At 42.6% G+C, this 25,877-nt stretch overlaps 1 protein-coding gene across 3 annotated transcripts in view; it reads left to right on the top strand.

Annotated features, from left to right (window-relative positions):
• Positions 1 to 25,877, top strand: part of SRPX (sushi repeat containing protein X-linked) — a 112,457-nt gene that overhangs the window by 30,698 nt on the left and 55,882 nt on the right. The window contains exons 1-2 of one of the 3 annotated variants that reach the window (XM_043570453.1): positions 19,867 to 19,918; positions 20,714 to 20,773. The exons of 1 other annotated variant lie outside the window; for it this stretch is intronic. In XM_043570453.1, the coding sequence (XP_043426388.1) occupies positions 19,882 to 19,918; positions 20,714 to 20,773 (97 nt within the window). In that variant the 5' untranslated portion in view covers positions 19,867 to 19,881. Of the gene's footprint in view, positions 1 to 19,866; positions 19,919 to 20,713; positions 20,774 to 25,877 lie in introns of those variants that run through there. One more of the 3 variants, XM_043570452.1, reaches the window with a different exon arrangement.

Below are 25,877 nucleotides of genomic sequence, written 5' to 3'. Positions count from 1 at the left end.
CCTGCTTTCCACCCTTGAAATACTTTAGCTCTATTCTCTACTTGCTTTTTTGGAAATAACTTATTAAATAATTGTAAAAGTAACACCAGGCCGTTGAAAAAAAATCCAAAACGACTGAAAAGCATCACGTATGAAAAAGAAAATCAAGTCACCTGTAATCTACCACCCAGAGATAACCACTTTTAATGTTGGTGTTTATGTTTCTAGGCTCTATTCTCTACGTACGTTCACATAACGACACCAGTGTTATTTATCCATCTGTGTTTGGGTAATCTGCTCTTTGTAAACTTAAAATTTGCGGGGGTCCCCTTTCCATTCTAACTGATATTTTTACCAATAAAATGTTGGCAAAAATTTCAAAGACACTGAAGAGTTGGAGACATTTTTATGGTGAATAGCCATATGGTACCAACTCAATTCCACGATTAACATTTACTATACATGCTTCATTGCATATCTATCCATGCCTCTATCCGTCCATCAGTGTATCTAGTTTTTTAAAATATATTTCACATGTATAGACCTTAGCACCCGCCCCCATGCTTTAGTCTGCATACCATTGTCATTTCAATTATTTTTTGTATCATTATTATTTAAAAAATTTTTTTTTAATGTTTATTTATTTTTGAGACAGGGAGAGACAGAGCATGAACAGGGGAGGGTCAGAGAGAGGGAGACACAGAATCCGAAACAGGCTCCAGGCTCTGAGCTGTCAGCACAGAGCCCGACGCGGGGCTCGAACTCATGGACTGTGAGATCATGACCCGAGCTGAAGTCAGCCGCTCAACCGACTGAGCCACCCAGGTGCCCCTTGTATCATTATTTTTAATAGCTCTGTCATAATTTATTTAACCAGTCCCCTTTTGATGGACATTAGAGTATTTTCAGCTTCTTGTTAGGATAAACACCATCACAGTGAACATCGTGGTTTATGCACACTTCTCTGTTCCCTTAGGATGAATTTTGGAAGTGACTGGCATACGGTTCATGTGTGTTTTTAAGGATCTTCATGGGTATTGCCAGTTTGCTTTCCAGACAGACTCCTGCCAATTGCACATCTATAAGCGATATATGTTTCCCCACACTGTAAGAACACTAGATACTGATGATCTTTTAAAGTTTTTCTAATCTCTTTGGGAAGATACATTTTATGAATTTAATTTATAAGCCTTTTCCCTTTTGTTCTTTCCCAGACTTCAGATCCTTTCTCGTCTTGCCATGGTGATCAGCACTTCCAGGCCCTTCTCTCCTGGGCAGTCTTCCTTCAGAACCCTAACTTCCCATTGCAGAGATGGCAAGTTCTATTGTCTGTGCACTTGGCCTTGCCTTCAGTTGACCTGAGCCCCGAGAGGCCTTTTCTGTCCACTTTGTTATATTCTCATCAGCCCTTTCCCACATGTATCTGACCCACACAGAAGGTTTCTCCTGAGCATTAGTGGTAGCGATGGTAGGATATTGGCATACGTATTAAAGCAAGAAAAATTTTCGGTAGGCTTTAAGGAAGGACCGTGGACCATCCTAGAGGTAAAATGTTGGGAGTTGCTTGAGAGTTGGCTGGGACAGTATGTCCTTGAAGCTGGTGTCTGCATCAGATTATCTTCTGAGAGTGTTTCCAGATCTAAGACTCTCTAATTTCATTGGCAAAGCATGCCTTTTACTGGAGGCTCAAATGGTCATTCTTAAGAACTTCTAGGATAAACAAGTTCTTGTAATTGCAAACAAATGAAAAACCAAACTAACAAACTTTTTGCATCAAAGACGTTATAATTGCTCTGGTTAAAAAAAAAAAGGTTTAAACATTGAATAGAACAAAAGAATATATAATATGGGTAAAGTCATAAACAACAACAGCAACAACAAATAGCTGTGTACTTACCAGCTAGTTTAATCAAACAAACATTATCAAAAAAGAACATAAGCATTATCTCAGAGTCCTTGCTACGTGTCTCCTGGATTCTATCCCTTCTATCACCTCAGAGGTAACCAATATCCAACCTTGAGGTTAACCATTCCTCTGGCTTTCTTCATAGTGTTACCAAATATGTTTATATCTCTAACAATGTATTATTTATGTTTGCATGTGTTTTTGACTTTTGTGTGAATGGTCTCATACTGAATGTATTCTTCCTCAACTTGCTTTTCTCAACATTAGATTCTTCAGATTTGTTGATATTATCGCATATAGTTTTCGTCGGCTCATTCACATTACTCTATAGACTCCCATTGCGTAAATATGCCCTCCTTTATTCATGGTGCTCTTGATGAGTATTTGGGTTCTTGCTAGTTTTCTGTTATCACAAACAGTGCTGTGAGGAAGCTTCTTGTGCATTTCCCTGGAACAATGTGCAGGAATTTTCTAGAATGAATACCTAGGTGTGGAATTGCTGGGTCACACTACATGCATAATTTTGAGTTTGTTCAGCAATACCCAATTGTTTACTAAAGGCACTGTATTGTACCAATTTGTACCAATTTAAAGTCCTACAACCGATGTGTGTTTCTTGTGCTCACCATCGTTGTCAACATCATTGTGATCTCGTTAGATTTAAAAATTTTTCCCAAACTGGTTGGGTGTGAAATGGTATCACTGTGGCTTTAATTATTATTAATGAGATTCTGGTAATAATACAATAGCAGTAATAGTGTAGTCATCGATTCTCCTGGGAGGGTTTTTTCATCTTCCATTCAGTGCTAGGGTGTAAGACAAGAACTTTTCTTTGTAGGCCTGGTACGTGGACTGGATTTATTTCTAGCTTACTCTTTATGCTGAGTGTGTAGACGTTTGGCGTATCAGCTCTGTGTGGGTGATGAGGGGAGGAGAGAGGTCTCCTCTGAAACTTTCAGTCTTCAGTGAGTCCAGTCCATGGAAGTCAAAGTTCAATTTCAATAGTTGTCCTCAGAATGAAAGGTGAAACCCAACCTGTGCTTATCTGACCAGGTTCCTGCTTTTGCAAAGGTTTTGGCCTCTAAGTATTCCTTCTTTCTTGCAAACTCGAAGTAGATTTCAAAAAATTTTTCAAAAATTGAAAATTTTTACTTGATTTTTGTATGATCCCAGTCAGGCTACAATGGTTCACATGCTGCTTGAAATGGAATCCTAACTGCTTGACTTTGGAACCGGTTCCCTTTCCAACCTATAGTTACTTTTAAATGTATTGTATGGGGGGCACCTGGGTGGCTCAGTCGGTTAAGCATCTGATTTCAGCTTAGGTCATGATCTCATGGTTTGTGGGTTTGAGCCCTGCATCGGGATCTGGGCTAACAGCTCAGAGCCTGGGGCCTGCTTTGGATTCTGTGTCTCCCCCTCTCTCTGACTTTCCTCAACTTGTGCTTGGCCTCTCTTTGTCTCTCTATTTCTCTCTCAAAAATACATAAATATTAAAAAATTCTAAGATGTATTTTATGGGATTAGACCAGCACAGTCTAGTAGTTTGATGGGTTGAAGGACACTTGTACCTCAAGTTCACATACTATAAAATTCTGTGTGGAGATGGCTACCCCATCACTTGTTCAGCATTTTACACTAAAACAAAGGGTTGCCTTTGCTAAATTGCTGGGATGCTTCCTATGTACTGCCCGCTTTTAGTTTTCATTTGCAATTCCTTGCTCAGCATTTCATTGAAGAGTGGTAGTTTCTAGGAGACATCTGTATTCATGCTCTAAAAATGCTCATGTGTTGCTTCCCCAGTGCATCCTTACTGATGAAAAAGATTCCATACCTGATTTGATTTCGCTGTATAGGATTTGAGTGTGACATGACTACCATGCATCTAGAAAAAAACTTTCAAAGACCAATACCACCCCAAACAACTTACTGCCAACTTTTGTAAGGGGTGCAAAGTAGTGTGTTTACATTTTTCCTTCTCTTTATGAAGGCTTCATATGAATACATTGATTAAATAAATACTTGATGTAAATCACCCAGGGCGGTGCCTAGGGTAGTGTCTGTTCATAAATGGTAGGTTCTTCTTCCTTTCAAGCTGTGAGCACCTGTGTTAGGACTCACGGGTGTCTACTTTGGCCAATAGGCCGAATAAAGTGGTGCTGCACAGAGCTGCTTGTGCAGGATGAAGGGTTGGAGGAATCACTGCTACTTCATTGCATTTACCTTTTATTTCGCTGTTTCCTTCTTACCCTGGACTTGCATCTGCTCATCAGGCTGCTGGAAAGTTGTGCAGAAAGATGTGACTTTGGCAAAGTTCCCTTCAGGGTGCGTACTTCCTTCCTCACTGGCCCCTGGCTTCTGAGAACTGGCCTCAGCCCTGCAAATGGGGACTTGACCAGCTCCACCAGTACCCTCTCTGCTTGCAGTCTTGCCTTGACCCTGGGGCTTAGTGGTGACATAAGTTGCCGGAGGAAGGACAAAGGGAGCTCGTCACTGCAGGCCTGTCTCTAGCAAGGGGCTGGGAAGGAGCCAGCATGCCAACAGGCTCCTGTATTGACAAGTTGCAGCATCCTTTACAGCATCCAAGACATAAAAATGCGATTTTCTGTTTGCATCTGGAATTTCTGAGCTTTGAATTCTTGGACCAGAGGATTCTCAGTAAGAGAAACCAGGACGCACATATAAGCATCCATCTGGGTATTAGTCTCTTTGTTAGACTCTAGGTCAGCAGATCAAGACCGCCAACTAGCAGCATGATTGTACTGGGAATAGACTGAGCTTGAATGTTGTGTCCTGGGGCTGGGGCGGGGAGCAGCAGATGTGGGATGTTGCAGGAGCTGGAGAGAGGAGAATGCCCTCTCCTTTTAGTGAGGACTGAGTCACCCCCCGGGAACATTATGACTTAAAATGGCTCCTGTGGACTCTTCAGGGGATCTGATCACCATTTATAATATGGTTTCCAAGGGAAACCCAAGTTCAGGTTGTAAGCAGCTGACTTAAAATTGTACTTTTGGGACACTGACGTTTGTAGGTGAGAGGCACTTGGGCTCCATTCTCACCAGTGCCTGAAATCCTGGCAGGGTTACAAGCCATCCTGTGCCTCATTTTGGGCAGGAGGCTACATGTGGTATTTGTTGGATGATGACACCAGAAGCCCATTGATGCAATATACTGCTCCCCACTCCCTGTTCTGCTACCTGAAGTTTTCCTGTGAAGATCGTGGGGTTTCTACAATGAGAAGGAAGCCATTTTTTTTTTTTTTTTTTTACCTATTCTGATCTAATGTATTTTGTTGAAAATAAAGCTGGTCCCAGTGAATTTGTTTAACACACTAATGTGTTTTAAAACTGAGCTGCGGTATTGTTTTCAAATAAGGGATTGGAGGTGATAGGCCGAGACTGACTTGTTGTAAGCAGCTGACCGACTTGTTATTCCAAACCCGATGTCACGCCCTGTGTTGTGGGCACTCATTTTGCTCAGATGTGAATTGATGGCCTCCTGTTGAAGTCAGAAGTCTTTTTTAATTTTTTTTTTTAACGTTTTATTTATTTTTGAGACAGAGACAGAGCATGAACGGGGGAGGGGCAGAGAGAGAGGGAGACACAGAATCGGAAGCAGGCTCCAGGCTCTGAGCCATCAGCCCAGAGCCCGACGTGGGGCTCGAACTCACGGACCGCGAGATCGTGACCTGGCTGAAGTCGGACGCTTAACCGACTGTGCCACCCAGGCGCCCCTAAAGTCAGAAGTCTTGATGGTGAGTAATAGAAACCCGTCTTGAACTAGCTTTGGCCAAAGGGAGATGGTATTGTTTTATGTAAAGGCAGGAATATGCTGGTGGGCCCAAGGAATACTGGAGCCAGGGACTCAAATTCTGTGGCATCTCTCTTTCTCTCCCTCTTTCTCTGTTTTTTCTCTGCTTTTCTCTGGTGATTCCATTCTCTTGGAGATTAGCATTTTCTTTGAGACTTAACCTTTGTCATTGGCAACTACAGGGCTCATATCTTCCTTACTTTACTACCAGAGAAGAGTCCTCTGGAGGATCTGATCGTCCCAGCTTCATTCATGTGATTGCCCCTGTGGTCAGGGGATGGGATAAAGCCATCGCCACTAGAGTTGCCCAGGTGGCATGGGGAACGATGTAGTTCTCCAAAAGGAAGGGTCTTGTTTCATGTAGAAGAACACAGTAGATGTCCCTCACACCTAGACCCTAGGGATAGCGCCAGGCATTGTGTCCTGTGTCTTAGCCTCTCCCAACAAGTGTTGTGCGAGGCCTGCAGATTATCATTTTGAAAACCAGAATTGCCATCCGCTCAGCTCTATCTTCTTTTTTTCCCCCAGAGCTTGAGTCTGCCAGCGAAGATAATGATAACTGACAGCAGCCAGCGTGTGACTGTCAGTTCAAGGGCACTATATGGGAAATAGGTGCTTGCAAAACCAAAGAGAGGAGCTACCCCCAAAGAGAGCGTTCTACCTCCTATCATGGGTGGAGTTGGCTAAATAAATCATGCGTGAGGGCTTCAAGGGAAGGCCAGGTTTTCATCCTTGGGTGCTCGCGCTCCGTCTTCTGCCAGGGAACCAGAGAATGTTGCAGAAGGACAACGCGTCAGGTTTTAGCTGAGCAGGCTGCAGCCTGGCACTTGTAGACATTTTCACAATGTTCATGTGAGGGCTGTTGACTCGAAGTGTCTTTCCTCGCAGGCTCTTCTCTCTCCCTCCGTCTCTCTACCATTTAATCTTTATTAAAATATCATTGTACAGCTGTGCAATGAATGGCTTCCTGCCTACCATACCTGGTACACACTGCTGCAATTTCATTTTCTTTTCTTAGTAGCTTGCTTGAATCCTGTTATTCTCAGTTTTGCCACAATGTGCCAGAATTTTGTAAATTATACCACTGGTTCAGTGCCAGGAATGATGTACCAGTTGCCACTTTATTTGGGCAGCTTCTTTGAATCTTAAATACAGTATCTGTTTCTGTAAGTGCAGCCTTCACTAAGGGAGATGGGCGTCTCATTTTGACACTGATGGGACAGCTCGAACAGACCAGTGGTGTGGGGTACTTTGTTAGTTTCACTGGGGCAGGAAGAGGAAATGAAACCCCACCATATTCCTTGAGGAGTCTGATGTTTAGCTGGGAAGGCAGACTGGAACCATATGGGTGGCCTGGGACACACACGTCTAAAATGACTTCTGAAAATCCAAAGCAATAGAAGATCAGTCCTAATTCCAAAAATGTGAAGAGAGCCTAGCCATGTGAATCGGATTTAAAGTAAAGGTTAGAGAAGACAAACGAGAGGAACCGGGCTTTGAAATGGCTCTTAAAACAGGAAAGGGACTAAGAAGGAGGGGAAGGACTTTTCAGGTTGGTTGTGCCAGGAAGGCATGAAGACAGAAACGAGTGGTTGTAAAGTTGTAAAATCTGATTTACAGTCAGAGGAGTCCAAGCCTTCTTTCTCTTATCATTGATATTCACTTCATTCTCGGAGCGCAGCTTACAGTCATGAACAAGGTAGCAAAGAGTTGCTGCCCTCCCAGCTTTGCATTCTAGTGCCTGGCTCATAACTACCTCATGGGGTTGTACCGAGGACTTGAAGAGGCAAGGAAAATGAGAGAACCTGCTGAAGGGTAGTGATTCCCTCTGCTAATTGTTTCTTACTAGTCAGAGGGGGAGGAGGAGGGCAGGTTGATTTGCTTGACCACAGTGATCTCAACGACAGGTGGAAGGTGGGATTGTTGTGAGAGAACATAATTTGAAAATACATACTGTCCTCTATGGTCGCTCTCTTTTGCAGATGAGCAAATTGAGGTTCAGGAAAGGCGAGTGGCTTCTTCCCCAGTTGGGACCATACAGTTAGTAGAGGGGCTGGAACTTAATCACGGGGTTCTTCCTTTTATTTATTTATGTATTTATTTATTTTTAATGTTTATTTATTTTTATTTTTATTTTTATTTTTTTTAATTTTTTTTTCAACGTTTATTTATTTTTGGGACAGAGAGAGACTGAGCATGAACGGGGAAGGGGCAGAGAGAGAGGGAGACACAGAATCGGAAGCAGGCTCCAGGCTCTGAGCCATCAGCCCAGAGCCCGACACGGGGCTCGAACTCCTGGACCGCGAGATCGTGACCTGGCTGAAGTCGGACGCTTAACCGACTGCGCCACCCGGGCGCCACTAATGTTTATTTATTTTTAATGTTTATTTATTTTTGAGAGACAGAGATAGGGTGTGAGCAGGAGAGGGACAGAGAGTGAGGGAGACACAGAATTTGAAGCAGGTTCCAGGCTCTGAGCTGTCAGCACAGAGCCTGTCGCGGGGCTCAAACTCACGTACCGTGAAATCATGACCTGAGCCGAAGTCGGACGCTTAACTGACTGAGCCACCCCGGTGCCCCAATCCCAGGGCTTTCAATTGCATCCTACCAGCCAGGGTGGCCATGGGCAGTTGAAGAAACTCAGTACCTGCTTGACTTTCCATGGGCTTGAACATCCATGTCCTAAACAAATCAGGGGGAAGCAAAGGCTTCTGTCACAGCTCCTGGGGGCCTTTCTTAGGTAGATATCTTCATTTTGAGGGAAGAAACAAAGAATTAACACGACAAAGCCATTACCTATGGGTTTTTTAAATACTGTATTCAGAATCACTGTTTTTCCAATTATTTTGACTGAGACCCATAAGAAGACATATATATTCTACTGTGGCCTATTATTAGAGTGACTATATCATTTACTGTCCAATCAGGAGGCTTTCGAGTGTCAAAAGGAGCACTGTTGATAATGCTGGGACAACAGACACAAAATTGAAGTTTCCAATGCAAACTGGGGACACCTTATCACACACACCCATGTAATTGAAACAAAGTTGCACAAAGCAGCATTTATATTTAATATAGGTAGCAGACTGTGCTATTTTCTTTTTTTTTAATTGAAGTATGGTTGGCACACAATGGGTCCATTAGTGTCGGGTCTGCGACACCGTGATTGGACAAGTATATACATTACGCTCTGCTCACCACAAGGGTAGTTACCATCTGTCACCATACAGTGTTATTACAACACCATTGACTGTATTCCCTTTGCTGTGTTTTTATTCCCCTGACTTATTCATTTCATAACCAGAAGCCTGCCTCTCCCACTCCTCTGCACCCGTTTTCCCCATCCCCCTCCTCCCTCTCTTCTGGCAGTCACCAGTTTGTTCTCCATACTTAGGGGTCTGTTTCTCATTTTTGTTTGTTTATTCATGGTTTAGTTTTTCGATGGCACATGTAAGTGAGATCGTATAGCATTTGTCTTTCTCTGACTGGTTTCACTTGGCATAGTCACTAGGCCCATGTATGTTGCTGAAAATGGCAAGACCTCATCCTTTTTCATGGCAGAGGGGAATATTACTCTGTAGTATATAATTACATACATAATATAATACATAATGTGTCTATGTATGGAGATAGATCTATATCTATATCTATATCTATATCTATATCTATATCTATATATCTATATATCATCTTTAGCAATGCATTCATCTATCGATGGACGCTTGCAAACCCTGCCATTTTCAATTCTCTTTCACTACAGAAGTACCTTATGACCCATGACATTGGGTTAAAAAGTTTAAAACGCGCTACTCTAGTTGATTGTTGGTACATGTCAGGGGCTTGGGAAGAGAGAGAGTGTGAAATGAATGTCTTGAGATACACTCCACTTGTCCTATCTGAACATTTTGGTAAACATTCTCCCCCAAGAAAAACACTGGTGATAAACATTTCTTTCATTCTATTCCTCGTGATTCGGGAAGGGTTTAGATTGATTGTTCTGGATCCACTTGTTCCGCTCCCACCCCTTCACTTAGGTTTGGGCTTTCTTCGGTTAGCCTGCTACTGACTTGGATGAGTGAGGCTTCCAAGGAAGAGTGGCTCATTTACAGGTACTGGCCCTCTGCATGCTTATTCTGGGCCTGCATCTTGAAGTTGAAGCTCTTGTCAAATTAAAGTGTCTAATCTGCTCCACTCCTTTAAACACACACATTTAGGGGCTCCTGGGTGGCTCAGTTGATTGAGTGTCCGCCTTTGGTTCAGGTCATGATCTCGCGGTTCATGGGTTTGAGCCCTGTATCGGTGTCTGTGCTGACAGCCCAGAGCCTGGAGCCTGCTTTGGATTCTGTGTCTCCCTCTCTCTCTCTGCCCCTGCCCTGCTCACACTCTGTCTCTCTCTGTCTCAAAAATAAATAAACATTTAAAAAATTCTTTTTTAAAAATTAAATAAACACACACATTTATACACAGCTCCTGGGGGTGCTGGGTGGCTCAGTCGATTGAGTGTGTGACTCTTGATTTTGGCTCACGTCACGCTCTCCCATGAGATCGAGCCCTGTGTCTGGCTCCGCGCGAGCGTGGAGACCGCTTGGGATTCTCTCTCCCTGTTTTTCTGTCCCTCCCTCACTCACGTGCACGTACACTTTCTCTCTCTCTCTCTCCTTCTGTCTCTCAAGATAAATAAACTTAAAAAACATAAATATTCACAGCTCCTGGAATGGACTCAGTCTTGTGCTTCTTCAGTGGCCTCCCATATATTAAGAAACCTTTGTAAATTTACCCACGGAGGAGAGAAGGGCTACCACTCTGCCCCCTGTCTACCCTTCCTCAGGGCCTCCAAATATTTGAACCCTCCTATGTGCTACCAGGAGCCACAAAAATATGAGATGCAGTAGTAATATTCCACAGCAATAAAATCACTTTCTGTAGGTTCCCTGTTTGTCAAGATCTTAGATTGTGAAGGCACACAGTGGGCAACAGGGGTTTTTCTGCCTCAAAGGATAAGCTACGGTGATATTTTGAGCCCGAGAATCACTTTTTTTCTAAGGCGAATCTTATCATCTGATCATCTGAATCCATAGACTAAATTTGACATAGTTTATTTTACTAGAGGATTGAATATGTGGCTTCTCCTGGTGGTTATTGAGAAAAAAGTATGTGTGTATACACACACACACACACACACACACACACACATTATACAAGATGGTTTAGTTGCAGGAGTTTGAAAACATCCACAGTAAACTTTGGTAGCACTGAGGTTCCTGACTGTACTTAATGCTTTGAAAATTCTCAAAAAACATATTAGGCCAGATTAAGTTTGTCATATTTTAATATGTTTACCAGAAGCTCATTTACATGCATAATAGCTCAAGCTAATGGAAGCCTAAAATATAATACACATTGAATTCAATAGAAAAGGGGATTATAGACCATCAAATAAGAAGTTTATAAAAAAAACCAAGCACTGTACCAATTATTGTATTTTAATATAGTACTTTAAAAACCTATACATATGCCATTTGACCTTTACAGCAACCCTATGACACATGGCCAGTTGGGGTATTTGACAGCCAGATTCAATGGCTGTCTTAACTTGGTCCCCCGGAAGCTGAGTCTGTGGCTTGTGGAGGGACTGCTCTCAGGGAAAATCTACAAGTGAGGGAGGGGAGCAAAAAAGTGCCGAGCAGGGATACGGTCTCAGGTAAAATCTAGCAGCATAAGATGCTCAAAACCATATATTCTGCCAGGTTGCACTCCCTCCCCCACTCAGCCATCTTAGGGGACGCATACCTCAGTCTGTACCTTCTGGCACCCAAAGACTCATGTCATTCCCCCATGCAGAATCCATTCACCCCCTCCTGAGGTCCCTAAAGTCTCATCTCATTCTACCATCAGCTCAGAATCCACAGTCTCATCATCCACATCAGGTCTGGGTAGGTATGAGCCCCTTCATCTATACTTCCTTAGCTGTTACTCCTTAAATATAGTTTTTTCTTTATCTGGAGACCTGGAAAACTAAAGAGATAAGTTATCTGCTTCCCATGCACCCAGCCTACAATGGTGGAGTAGGCATAATATAACTGCTATAGAAATTCCTTTTAAAAATGAGGTTAGGGGTGCCTGGGTGGCTCAGTTGGTTAAACGTCTGACTTTGGCCCAGGTCGTGATCTCGTGGTTCACGAGTTTGGGCCCCATGCCGGGCTCTGTGCTTGCTTCAGATTCTGTGTCTGCCTCTCTCTGCCCCTCCCCAGCTTGTGCTCTGTCTCTGTCTCTGTCTCTGTCTCTCTCTCTCTCTCTCAAAAATAAACAAAAACATTAAAAAAATTTATATAAAAATGAGGTTAAATTGGGGGCACAAAGTAGTCACTGTTCTCTAGAAACTCAGAAATCTAGCTGCCTCAATTTTGGTAGTTTCTTGGTCATGTGTCACAGTCTGAAAATAATGCTTTTTATTTTTTTATTATTTTTAAAATTTATTGTTTATTTTTTTTAATGTTTACCTTTTGAGAGAGAGAGAGAGCATGAGCAGGGGAAGTGCAGAGAGAGAGGGAGACACAGAATCCAAAGCAGGCTCCAGGCTCCGGGCTGTCAGCACAGAGTCTTACGCCGGGCTTGAACTCACGAACTGTGAGATCATGACCTGAGCCGAAGTTGGACACTTAACTGATTGAGCTACCCAGGTGCCCATATTTTTTTATTTTTACAGAGAGAATGTAAGCAGTGGGGAGAGACAGAGGGGGAGAGAGAGAAAATCCCAAGCAGGCTCTACACTCAGCATGGAGCCTGATACGGGGCTCAATCCCACAACCCTGGGATCATGACCTGAGCCAAAATCAAGAGTCAGACACTCAACCAACTGAGCCACTCAGGCGCCCCTGAAAAGAATTCCTTATGATTCTCTGCCCTCTTGATTCCAATTTCTGAGCACTATTTTATTTTATTTTATTTTATTTTATTTTATTTTATTTTATTTTATTTTATTTTTATGAAAGATCACACCTGTTGACAGCCAAGCAGTTCTGTGAGCCTGCTTCCTGACAGGACAGTTCTGGGAGTTCAAAGACCTTTCCTCATTCTGTAATGTTTCTGTCTTCTCCGTCATGCCGGGGATATTTCTGCATATAGAATTCATTAAGAACATTGTGGGTCTTCTGTGAATCTTCTTGGAATTCACTTCATTAGACAAAACCATAGCCACAGATTTTATAGATATAAACTCTCTTCTGCTGTTTGGTTGAAAGGATCTATGAGACACATCCTCATTCTCTTTCAGTATGATTGGAGATACTGAGGCACCACCTTGATTTAACAAAGGATTTGACAGTCATACCTTTGTCTTTGTCTTTAGCCTCTGTTTTCCTGGCAATGCCCTGGATTTGATCTTTGTTCATAAGCCATCCAAATGTCCTTTTCACTTTATTGCGGCTGCATTGTAGCCCCTTTGGCAAACCATTTGGTAGCACTAAATCGTCTGGCTCCCACAAATAAATACCCTCTGGCTTCCAATGGTACAAAATACCTTTGTCTAAACATCCAGATCTCTCCAGCATTGTCACATTTCAAATTTATGTACCGAAGCTGTACCGAGTAGGATAAAACCATTCCAGACACGTAAGCATAAGAACACATGATTTATGTGTCATAAGAAACTTAAGGGGATTTTTCTCTACCAATTCTGAGTCATATACTAGGTATACAAGGCATACATGGTTCTCACAGCTGAGCTCTTTAGAGATATAATCTGTCTCCACAGAGTATTTTTTAAGTTTATTTCTTTACTTATTTTAAGTAACCTCTACACCCAATGTGGGGCTCGAACCCAAGACCCCGAGATCGGGAGTTGCATGCTCTTCCAACTGAGCCAACCAGGCGCCCCTCCATAGAATATTAAGTCGAGACCTATGCTGCCTAATGTGGTCACTACCAGCCACGTGTGGCTATTTGAATTTAAAAGCACTCTGTTCCCCAGTTGTGCTAGCCATATATTTCAAGTGGTTAATGACCACATATGGCTAGTGGCTACAGCAGAGACAGCAGAGACAGCAGAGATATAAAACATTTCCATCATTGCAGAAGGTTTCCTTCAACATCAAAATCTAGGGGAAAAACAATACGATCTAATAAAGATAAGCATTTATCTCTGGTTTAAATGTATTTATCTCTCTTCTCCCATACTAAAGGAGATACTGCATGCTTCAGTAAACATTCTGATATGCTTTATAGTAAAGAATGCCATAAAACTGTGGTTCTTCATATCTTTTGGATCATGGACCCTGACTAAAAGCTGAAAGTTAGCAACTTTTCCCCCAGGAATGTGTGTATTCATGTACCAAAAGGCATGTCTGATTACAGAGGGTTCATGGACTACCCCCCACAAAGCCCTTCCATTGATTCTCTAGAAGGCCAGGGACTTGGATTAAGGATCTCTACTGTAAAGTGAATTTTATTTTGCTACTGACTTTCAGTATAAAATTGATGATGCAGTTTGCTATTTAATATGATGACTTCTGATAATAGTAAGAGTATATTTAGAATAATGATGATGGGGAAAAACAAAAATTTCCTACAGACATTAAGAATGCAGAGCTGTCGGGGCGCCTGGGTGGCGCAGTCGGTTAAGCGTCCGACTTCAGCCAGGTCACGATCTCGCGGTCCGGGAGTTCGAGCCCCGCGTCGGGCTCTGGTCTGATGGCTCAGAGCCTGGAGCCTGTTTCCGATTCTGTGTGTCCCTCTCTCTCTGCCCCTCCCCCGTTCATGCTCTGTCTCTCTCTGTCCCAAAGATAAATAAACGTTGAAAAAAAAAATTAAAAAAAAAAAAAAGAATGCAGAGCTGTCTTCAAAATAACTGAAACATAAACCCAACCCTTTGAACTAAAAATTAAAACTATAACATAGAACCAGCAAATCTTTCAATTTGGATCCTGTATCACAATCAATAAAGAAGTATATAGTTTTAGCAAATTGGCTACATTTTCATTAGTCGCAAATGCTCCCCTCCCACAACCACGAGAAAACTTTTAGGGTGGTAGAAGGAACATTCTACCAGCCTTCTAAAATCTAAATCCCCGGAACGTCTGGGTGGCTCAGTTCATTGTCCGACTCCTGATTTCGGCTCAGGTTGTGATCTCATGGGTTCATGAGATTGAGCCCCACATGGGGCTCTGAGCTGACAGTGTGGGGCCTGCTTGGGTTTCTCTCTCTCTCCCTCTCTCTGTGTCCCTCCGCTACTCACACAAGAGTACGAGCATGCTCTCTCAAAATAAATAAAAATAAATAAAATCTAAAGCCCTGTTGTAACTCTAATACACATAACAGATATGTCTTAAGGGTGATTTGGTGCCTCAGTAATACATGGGACATTCAGAATGATAGCATGGGATTCAGTAGACCAGGAAGACCCTTATTTGAACTGTGGGGGAGAAAAGTGGCTATTTCTTTGGAAATCTGTTGAATTAGATGAAGTTTCTGCAAGGAGAGCAGAATTATAAATGGGATTGGCTCCAGGTATGGCTGAGGGACAGAATCCTTCATGGCACCGAGTTTCTGATTTCTGAGCCAATGTAGAATTTGTATTTGTGTGGAAGAAGCAATGAAGCATTCTTTCCAAAGAGTGGTAATCTGAACCATATGAGGACTGATTAATGGTTGTCATAATAAAACCTCAGTTAACCAGAATTCTAAAGGAATAGACTTTCCTAAATAACGAAGAATGTGTTAGGGAGCCTCCTTCTCTCCTCCCCACCCTCTGTCTGTTTCTTCCTTCCTTTCTTTTCATTGTAACCCTATGGAACATCCCCAATATGTATGAATCTCTTCTACTGCTTATTAAACTCTAGAAGTAAAAGCCGCTGAACAACATGTTCATCTTTGGTCCGTCCTATCGTATTGTTCAGTATGTTCCTTTTGTAGACTGGTCATTATTTTGTATGGAAACTGATGTATGCATTTAGGCTGAATATAAACTGGACACTTTTGGAGAGGGATGGCTAATATCCATTTATTTTCTTTCCACTTCTTTTATCCCCTATCGGTAATAGGCAGTAAATTTTCCCTTCAGTTTGGATGCACTCAGCTGCGAGTACTAAACAATGCTACTCATAGAACCTTAAATTGAAAGGACGTTTATTACTGACCTAACAGGAAGTATGGAGGGAAGATGTCTAAGTTGATTTAGTAGCCCAATAAGGTCATTACAGACCCCAGATTCTTGTTATCCTTCCACTCTTTCATCCTCAGCTGAAAATCTTTAGGAGTTGCCACATCTTACCTCATGGTTGCAAAATGGCTGCCATAGCTTTAGGCAGTCATCCTTACACAATAGCTTCCAAAACAGGAGGAGAGAAAAGAGGGCAAAAGAGTTTTCTACTTGTGCGGTTCTCTCTTTTATCAAGGAGAAAATCTTTCCCATATGCCCCGTCCCCCCAAATCAGACTTCTTTTTACTTGCCATTGGCCAATACTGGGTTTCTTGCCTACCCTTGGAACAGTCGTTGGCAAAGGGGAATTCCCGACTTACAGCCATTATAGTTCATCTCCTGGGGACGGGCACACTGCTGCTGAACACAACCTGGGGGTCTTTTAGCGAGAAGAAAGAGGAGAATGGCTGACAGGCTGACAGCAGCCTTTGGCGAACACAGATCCTTCTTGCTTTTGCGGGGCTCCCTCTTCCCTGGCGTACTTGTTATTGCAGTATGCAAAATCCATTTGCCGTTTGCCGCCTGTCAGTGCTAGGGAGACAGATATGGTGGGTTGGGATCTAGGCGGAGGGGGATGGACCAATGTAAGTGAGCTGCTAATCAAGATGCTAATAAAGGTAACCTCTGCCAGGATTCTGAATTGAGATAATCTGAAATGTCTGCCTTGCAGTCTCTAATTTAAGTAAAAGCAGTAGTGAGAATGCTTGACTTTGGGTTTGAGCCAGCCATCCAAAGAAACAAATGAAGAAAAGAAAATGGTTGCTTTACCCCTGCCAGGGAGAGCGCTGTGTTCAGGGAGGTCATGTGAACCATCTCTGTCTCCTTTCAGCTCATTATCAAGGTTTTCTCTTTTCTTTTTCCTGAGGCATATGTCTAGACGTGGAATGGCTGATTTGAAGGGTTAGTTTCAAACGCAGCGCAAAGCTTCTCTTCACCCTAGTAGTACCAGTTGTACTCCACCAGCGGAACTTGAGAGTTCCCAGTGTGCCTGGGTGGCTCAGTAGGTTGATGGGTTCGAACCCCGTGTCAGGCTCTGTGCAGACAGCTCAGGGCCTGGAGCCTGCTTCAGATTCTATGTCTTCCTCTCTCTCTGCCCCTCCTCCACTCACACTCTGTCTCTCTGTCTCTCTGTTTCTCTCTCAAAAATAAATATTAAAAAAAAAAAAAGAACTTGAGACTTCCCGTATCAACACATTCTTGCCACTTAAATTTGTGCCAATCTGATGGTGTGAATTGGTATCTTGATATATATTGTCCTGATCACTAGTGAGGTTCAGGAGTCATTCCTAGTAACATTTTGTCCCATTTGCTTTAAATTCAGGAGTACTTGTTCATATTTGTCATTTCTTTCCATTGGACTGTTCTCTTCATATATCCTGGATAGTAATTCTGTATTATATGCATTGCAAATATTTTCTCCAAGTCTGGGACTTGTCTTTAAACTTTGTTCATGTGTCTCTTATTACAGCAAATTTTTACATTTTATTTTATTTTATTTTATTTTATTTTGTTTTGTTTTATTTTATTTTATTTTATTTTATTTTATTTTATTTTATTTTATTTTATTTTATTTTTTAAGCTTATTTATTTTTGAGAGAGAGAGAGAGAGAGAGTGAGCGAGTGCACAAGCAGGGGAAAGGCGGAGAGAGAGAGAGGGAGATACAGAATCTGAAGCAGGCTCCAGGCTCTGAACTGTCAGCACAGAACCTGGTGTGGGGCTCAAACCCATGAACCGTGAGATAATAACCTAAGCCGAAGTCGTACACTTAACCGACTGAGCCACCCAGACATCCCCAGAATTTTTACATTTTAGTGTGGTGAAGCGTAGCAGTATTTTCCTTTATAGGTTATTGTTTGTAAGTTTTGTTTAATAGTCTTTCCTTACCTCATGATCATGCAGATATTCAGCATTTTTTTCTCCCATTTTTGGCTTTCAAATTTAGGCCTATAACCTCTCTGGAAATGTTTTTTTGGTGTGGTGCAAGATGGGACTCATTTTTTTCTTCATATGCATATCCATTTAATCCTAGCATATTTATTGACCTTTTCCCCCACTGACTAGTCCTCCTACCTTATCATATTCCAAATCTGACCTACATGGGTCAGTATTATATGTATATGTGTGTGTATATTCAGTTTTATGCTTCATTCTGTATATAGTTTGCAGTATTTGCTTTTTTCCTTGGCTGTATTTCATACACATTTCCCTATTGCAAACTTGATTAGTGGGTATATAATAGCTTGTTGATAGAGGATAACTTGGTTGCTCATTCCCCTATTGTCACATGTTTAATTTGCCCTCTAATAAACAATATGTGGCGAATGTGTCTTAAAATGCTGATCTCCTGGCAAAATGGGACTGTGCACCCCAGGGTCACCTGCCTCTCCAGTAGGTCTCAGCCTCTTCCCTTCTCTATGGAGTGTCCTCCCCCACCATGCACTTACATATCTCAAGTTATTTGTCAATGAGCAAGTGTTGTGGTGGTCATGGATTGCCCTGACCAGATCTTCCTTCAAGGAAGGGCCAGTGGTCTCAGCTGGAGGCAATGCTGGCCTTGGTCAGCCATTAGCTTTCAACCCCTTCAGAGACTGCCTCAGCTGTTGGGAGTGCTTTGCCCGTGGTCATGTCCTTCCAACGTGGGCCATATCCTATGGCTGATGGAGGCAGGAATATAAAGGCTCAGCCATTTATACCCAACCTGAGAGGGTGTCCTTGGGCTGACATCAAAGCTCGACTTGTCCCTCTGTCCAAACCTGTTTCCTTCTTAGTCCCTTCACAGGGGTTGATCCCTAATAGACCTCCTGTGCACTATACGCCATCTCACAAGCCACTTCCCAGAGAACCCAACCTGTGACAGTTGCCTTCTTTGCTTTGAACCAGGAATATAAGTCCAGAGCCTCTTACTGCCCAGGTAGATGATATGGAGGCCAGGCTAACTTGGGGGAAGAAGGAAGTGCTATTAATATGAAATGGATCTCTTGAAACTTAATATGAGCTATGCCATATGGACTTGAAGAATCCAGCAATTCTTTGAGGAATCCAGTTCAACTCTGAATGTGGAGAGAAATGGGGGCAGGGTGGGAGGAGAGGGACAGCAGATTCTTAAACATTTCTAATATATTCAAAATGTATTTTGGAAGCTAAGCTTCTCTGAATTCTATGCATAATAAAGTTTATTTTCCATTGTGAAAGTAATACATGTTTATAGTAGAAAATTTAGACGGGAAAGAAGAAAAACATCCAATTAGCATAAGGTCTTCTAAGCATTGTTTATTTTGAATTTGGTTGTTTTACATTGGTATAAATCACACCATTTGTATAACTTTGCCATAGCACATTGTTTGCTTAATGTTATAACCTTTTCCCATGCTGTTGTATCTTTTTATAAACATTATTTTCAATGGACCCATTATAGTATAATCCAATGAATATGCTGTGGTTTATTTAACCATGATATTGACTATTTGGTCTGTTTAGAGTCTTCTGCTATTATAAGTGACGTTGCAAAGAAATCTTTGTGTGCAAATTTTTTTTCCTATATTTAATATTATTTCCTTGGGATAGATTCCCAGAAGTGGGTGACTCGATAAAGGGGTTTGAACATAGGCTTTTGATTCAGGTAGCTAGATTGCTTTCCTGAAGGGCAATACTGGTCTTCACGTTCACTTTTTGCTGTTGAGTGAGGAATAGTTTACGTAACTTTGTACCTGTTTGAGTGGCCAGAAACCTGGAGCAAAGAGAGACACAGAATTGGGCTTCCCTAGGTGGGGAGTAGGGGCTTTTTTCAAATGGACATGGTCCAGTCTTCATCACCTTCCCACTTTCAATTTCCATGCTCTCTCTCATCCAGAATATAACTAGAGCAGGGACCATGACTCATTCACTTATCCTGTGTGGGGATTTGAAAAGCCTCATGATAGAGAGTGTGCTTGCCCTTGCCCTTGCCCTTGTCCCTCTAGGTAAATGTGTGACCATGATGGTGCTAACTCCATGGTCAGTGATCAGACCAGGAAGTCTAAAGGGAAAGGTATGTAAATTTAAGATTAAGGTTTTGAAGTTTGGGTCCTGATACCAATTTAAAGATTAAGATTGTACCACTTACTGGAATTCAGTATTGGATATTCTAAAAATGATTTGGTTCCAACTGCTAAATGAGTTTAAATTTTAAAATTGAATACAGACTTTCCCTCTAAGGCTGTGGTTTTCAAGGGTAGCAAGACTCATCAAGAAACTTTACTTTAGTGATGCCTGGGTGAGAGGCTCCAAATAAACGTCCAGATTGTTGACTTCGGCCCTCTTTTCCTACAAATATATCAAAGTAGCTTTGCATTTCTTTTGTCATTAAGGTTAGACATTTGATTTGCCTCCTTATCCTCCACCCAAATTCATTTTACAAGATGGACTGATTTTCAGGTACCACAAACACTCGGTTCTCCTGGGTTTTCTTTGACTGCCGGAGAAACCGTAGGCCATGTCTGAGTCACACACATTTTACTGCGTCTCCCCTGGCATGAGATTCATATACATTGGCGTCTTCTCAGAGTGAAGTTGACTTTCTGTCCTGAGTCCAGAATTCCAGTTGGCTTGTGGTGATTCCAAAGCAGACGGAGGTTCGTTTTGATTGGCTCTGGCAATCTCAGCCCAGCCAGGTTCACTCTGAGAGGTGCCCCTGTCCCTTCGTGAATGGCCACCGAAGCTTTCACTCTTGGCTCTGCGTTCTAATAAGCCCCTCTTGCATGACTGTTGCCAAAGCAGTGCTTCAAAATATTCGTCCATATCATGTGGCTCTCCTTGCTGCAGTTTCTGTTCTTTTTTATTGTAGGATCTGGAGACTCACCGCTAGAAGACGATGAAGTCGGGTATTCACACGCTAGATATAAAGGTGAATGCTTTGCTTTTGTGCTAATGGGGACCTGCTGATGCCAGGAAAACTTTCCTTTTGGCCCTGCAGAGCAGACTATAATAAAGTGACCAGACAATGCATTAAAGTTCAAATGACCTGTCGGGGAAAAAAATGTATTTAAAAATTAATAAGCATATGCTCCCATTTAAAAACAAAATGAAGAGAAACGAAAGAAAGAAAAAGCATTTGGAATTCTCTGAAGTGCTGTCCTTCAGCACCGCGGTGGTCATTTTATTCTCGTAAATTTCTTTACTGTCCTTACTTCTGCAAAGCCAAGCTCTAGCTGATGAAAGTGAAAATCAAGCCGTGAATTCTGCCTGATTCGTACATTACAGCCAGAATGGTCCAGAGTAAACCACCTAAGGTTGAATCTGGACCCCGTGCTGCTAATGTACTGAGATGAATGGGGAATGGGAAAACTTGATTTTCATAAGCTCATTTCACTGTGCTCTTTCTGAGTCCAGCTTGGCTCCTGAAATGATAAGTAGAGTGTGTTGCCAGATGAAACTTTATTCTAATGATAAAGAACTCCATCTCTACACATTTCCAGCAATCCACCCCCCACCAGGTATAAAAAGCCTAATCAAGAAACTTCTAAGCAGGCTCAGGTAAGTATGTCCACAAATATTTCTACTGGTGAGTCATTTCTCTGACGCTTAGGGAGCCCTGGGAAAAGGGAAGGTACATTTAGGTGATTTCTCTCTGAAGCTGCTTCCTTTTTCAGTGGAGGGATGATGTGAAGAAAAATTGGTTAATAAAGTTCTGTTGCGGAACTTTTGCCCAAGAAATGTGCCCACAGGCTGGCAAGAGGACACTGCCCTACTCTGTCGCGATATGTCCAAGTTGTAAGAGAATCAGGGTAGTACCGGCCAGTCCTTCGGTTGTTTTTCACATGAGTGAACAGTCTAATATAATGACCAGTGTCTGTCCAGTTGTGTTTCCCACCACATTCCACGTTTTCTTATGATTTGTGAATGCAGATACTAATTCCTATGCACAGCTCGTATATGAATTGCCTCAGGAACTAACCAATCAAAAAAGGACACTCTTGTTAATTAGGTGTTTGGGGTAAGGAGATATTCCAATTCCTAACACTTCTTAATTAACTGAGGGTTTAAAAAAATGTTTTTTTCCTTGAGTCCCTTCTTGAACAATCTTCCTAAAACACATATGTGCACATGTGATCCTTCCCTTGTGCAGTAGAGTTGCCCAGTGCCCTCAGCTCATCGTTCCCAGTGTTCATCCTCCCCTCATGGCTAAAATATGAGTGTTTAAGAATAAATATGTCTTAGGAAATTGTTTTTATTGTCAGGTTTATTTTAATAATTTCTACTCCCAACTTGGGACTCAAACTCACAACCCCGAGATCAAGAGTCACATGCTCTTCTGACTGAGCCAGGCCAGCACCCCAGTTTTTTTTTTTTTTCAAGTCATAACACTTTAGAGGCAAACCATTGTTAACCAGGCCCCTGCACAGTGTCCGGCACAGAGTATATACTCAATAAGTGAAAGAAGGAAGAAAGGAAAATGTAAACGACATTTATTGTGTTCCCAGAATGTGGCAAGCGTTGCTTTTGATTCTCTTGCTTGGAATGCCATTGCGCAGTCACATGAATGGAGGGAAGGGGAAGGGCATGTTGAGATAATCTTGTTATTCCTTATTCATAGATGAAGGAACCACAGATTAGAGAGGGCAGGTGAGTTGCCCAGAGTCCTTCAGCTAGCCAACATTGCATTCAGGTGTGAAATCCAGATGTTTGAAGCTCTGTGTCCAGAGATTGGCTTCTCACTCATCTGCTCTAAGACATTGTCTACCCTAGAAACTCCAGGTAACTGGGAGGCTTACCGCTTTGGCCAAGGGGGGGCTGAAAAAGCTTTCCTGAATAACTGATTTAGAGTTCTCCCTAAATAAACCCCGTCTTAATTGAAGCAGCGTAAGGGCTTTGTTTCGCTAAACCTCTGTGTTAAACATCTTGCTAGTTCACTCTAACTCCTAGTGCTTTTGTGCACTTCAAGTTCAAGTCAGTCGCTAACATTTTAATTATGATTATGGCAGAGCTGTGAAACTGTCACAGTATCTTCCTTAGAAGATTTCTTGGAAAATGACCCCAAAACATTCCTTCTGCGAATAAATGAAAACAAGATTTTTTTCCCCACATGTTGACAACAGCGCAGCTTTCGATGTGCAGCCAGCACTTCTAGGAGGATTTGAGGACTCAGAACGAGGGACAGAAAGGAATCGCATTGAAAATATTGTATTGAAATATGTGAATTTGTGATGTATGTATACCCCAGTCATCCTCTACTGTACCTGCCAGCCTTAAATACTTGTCCTGGGTACATTTGTGGCAAAGCCGACCGTAACATGCGTGCTAAAGGGAAGGTATGCTGCTTTCACATTAGCTTCCTCAAAAATCGTGTCCCTCCTGAAAAAGAAGTCCAGAAGCTGGAAGGTGTGTGTTCAACATTTGAGTGAAAAGCAAGTTAAGAATTGGACACTCTTCCCGTTTTTACATCAGTGGGGTTGTGATCGGGAGCCAGAATGCACAAAGGCTTTGCCTTCAGCTGGAAGGGTTACGAGAGACCACTCAGCAGGCAGAAGAAGGAGTAAGGAGGCGGGCATGGGCAGGGGATCGGAAAGGAGTAAGGCAGAGTTTGAAGCCTACAGCTTCAAAGCTAGATGGGACTTTGAAAATAATTTAATCCACTCCTGTGGCTTAGAGTTGAGGAATCTGATTCCCTGAAAAGTTTAGTGAATTGTCCAGGGTTGCTGGGAGAGGATGGAATTAGAATGTATGCCTGGGGCTCCTGTCCTTGCCTGGTATTACACCCCCCACACTTGACTAGTTCAGTACGTTTTCCTCCTCTCCCTCTGTGTCCCCCGTATTCACTTCTCCCTCACCACCCTTCCCCCACCCCCAGTGCGGGCTTCACTTTCTCTCCCTGGAGGCCAGTTCTCAGGCTTCCACAGTTTGGCGTGTGAGATGGCAGAAAATAAGGCAGGAAAGGGGCCCAGTCGGCAAGAGGAGGAGGCCGGAGATGGGGAGCGCAGAAGCAATGCGGTCTAGAAGGAGAACAGGACAGACAGGGAAACTAAAAGGAAACGAGGCAGTGAAGGAGTTGAGAAGGGGTGGGGAAGATGATAAAGGGGTAAAACAACAGGTCGTTTTTAAGATCTTTTTTAGTTACCATGGAAATCCTCTGACAAACTGTAAAAAGTGCTTCTTTGAGACAAAACAGCAAGAGCATTTGGGAATGTCCTTGTAGGTGATCTTTCCTATGGGAGTTGGAAAAGAAAGGCAGAGAGAGGGAAGGAGGGAGGGAGAGAGACAGACAGACAGGCAGACCTCACGTCTAGTAGTCACAGAAGCCGGTAGGTTCCAAATCTCAGTTTTATTTGAGTGGTAGGCATCTATGGATTTTCCCAGAGTTTATCTTAAGATCATTTGATCACAGAAGAAATATCAATGCCTGTGATCGTGAAATCTCCTGGTTTCCTGGCTTTCCTGGAGCCATCACTGAAGAAAGGACCAAGGCATTTAAAATTGGTTCAAGAATTCTTTCATACCTAGAAGACAATAATGGAGACATGTATGCTGTTTTGTACTTTACTTCAGGGTCCAGATTATTCTTAGTTAAAACTGCTAGCACATGGGGCACCTGAGTAGCTCAGTTGGTTGAGCATCTGACTCTTGGTTTCGGTTCAGGTCATGATCTCATGGTTTCGTGAGTTTGAGCCCCACATTGGGCTCTGTGCTGACAGCATGGAGCCTGCTTGGGACTCCTTTCCCTGCCCTCCCCCCAAATAAATAAATAAACAAACAAAAACTTAACAAAATAAAAACGAAAAAAAATGTTCACACATACAATGTGTGTTAAGAGGAAACTTTGTTCAAGGAAGGTCCATAGGCCTGATGTAAGCTCCAGGAGGCCTGTGTCCGTGCGTCTGCATGGTCGAACTTAATCAGCCTCAGGCCAAGCCTGCAGGACATGACTTTTACCCAGAAAGTCCGGGAAATACTTGCTTGAGTCCTGACTGTAGGACCCACGTGGCAGCTGTCTGCAAAAACATTATATGATGAAAGTATTAGCCAAAGAAGTTCTGAAAGCACAAAAGAAAAAAAAAAACCAAAACAGTCTGTGCACAAGCCCTGAACATGACTTGGTCTTCATGGCTGAGAAGCAGTCAGAAACACATCCTCAGAAAATTCCTTGGGAAGTCAGAGAAGGTGTCCTCCTTGGCCACATGATGGCGCACGCACCCCACTCACGGACAGCCCAGGTGCAGAGGAGCCTGGCAGCTGTGGGGAGGGGGCTCCCCTCGGAGGCATTGGGAGCGAGGCAGGCTCCACTCGTGGTAGATTGTGAGGTGGGCACTGTGGGAACTTCCCCACCAATGAGCCAGCCTTGCCCTAACAATTTTATGGCTTTCAGCAAGTACCTTCCAAAGGCACAGGGGAGAGGCTCTGATTTGTCAGCGTTCTCCTAGCTGTGCTCCCGGCAACTACTAGACAAAAATCAAAACACGCCAGAATTTTGCCATTTGGGAACTTTACCATTTGTGACACTTTCTTACCTGAATGGGGCCTAACCGGGGATGTCTGAAAAGGGGAGTTGCTTCCCTATGGGAAGCGATTGTTCTGTGACTTTAAGCCAAAATTATCTCCTGTGGTAAAACCTTGGAAATTGCAGCTTTGTTCACATGAGTTAAAATAGTATTATGAGTTTTTACAGAGAATATGCATGCAGATTTGGGAAAAAAAAAACCCTAACCAATTATGGACTTCCTTGCCACTATGTATGGATGGTTGGGGTTAGGGTTTACAATGATATCAAATGCCTTCAAAAGAAGAATTATGTTATCTCCTCAAGGGAAATGCCAACAAGAACAAGCATGTATTGAATATTTGCTATGTGCTAGGCACTGTGCTAGGTGTTTGATATGCATTATTTTTTTTTAATCCTTAAAAGAGCCCTGGGACAGAGGTATTGGTATTGACTCAGAGAGGTTCAGTAACTTGTCCAAGATCACACAGTTAGTAATGGAGGAACTCGGATCCATAGACAGACATGTCTGACACCT

Source organism: Prionailurus bengalensis, chromosome X, assembly GCF_016509475.1.
Source record: "Prionailurus bengalensis isolate Pbe53 chromosome X, Fcat_Pben_1.1_paternal_pri, whole genome shotgun sequence".
In the NCBI taxonomy this organism is placed as follows: Eukaryota; Metazoa; Chordata; class Mammalia; order Carnivora; family Felidae; genus Prionailurus; species Prionailurus bengalensis.
The sequence above is the reverse complement of the archived record's forward strand: the minus strand, read 5'-3'. Positions and strand labels throughout refer to the sequence as shown.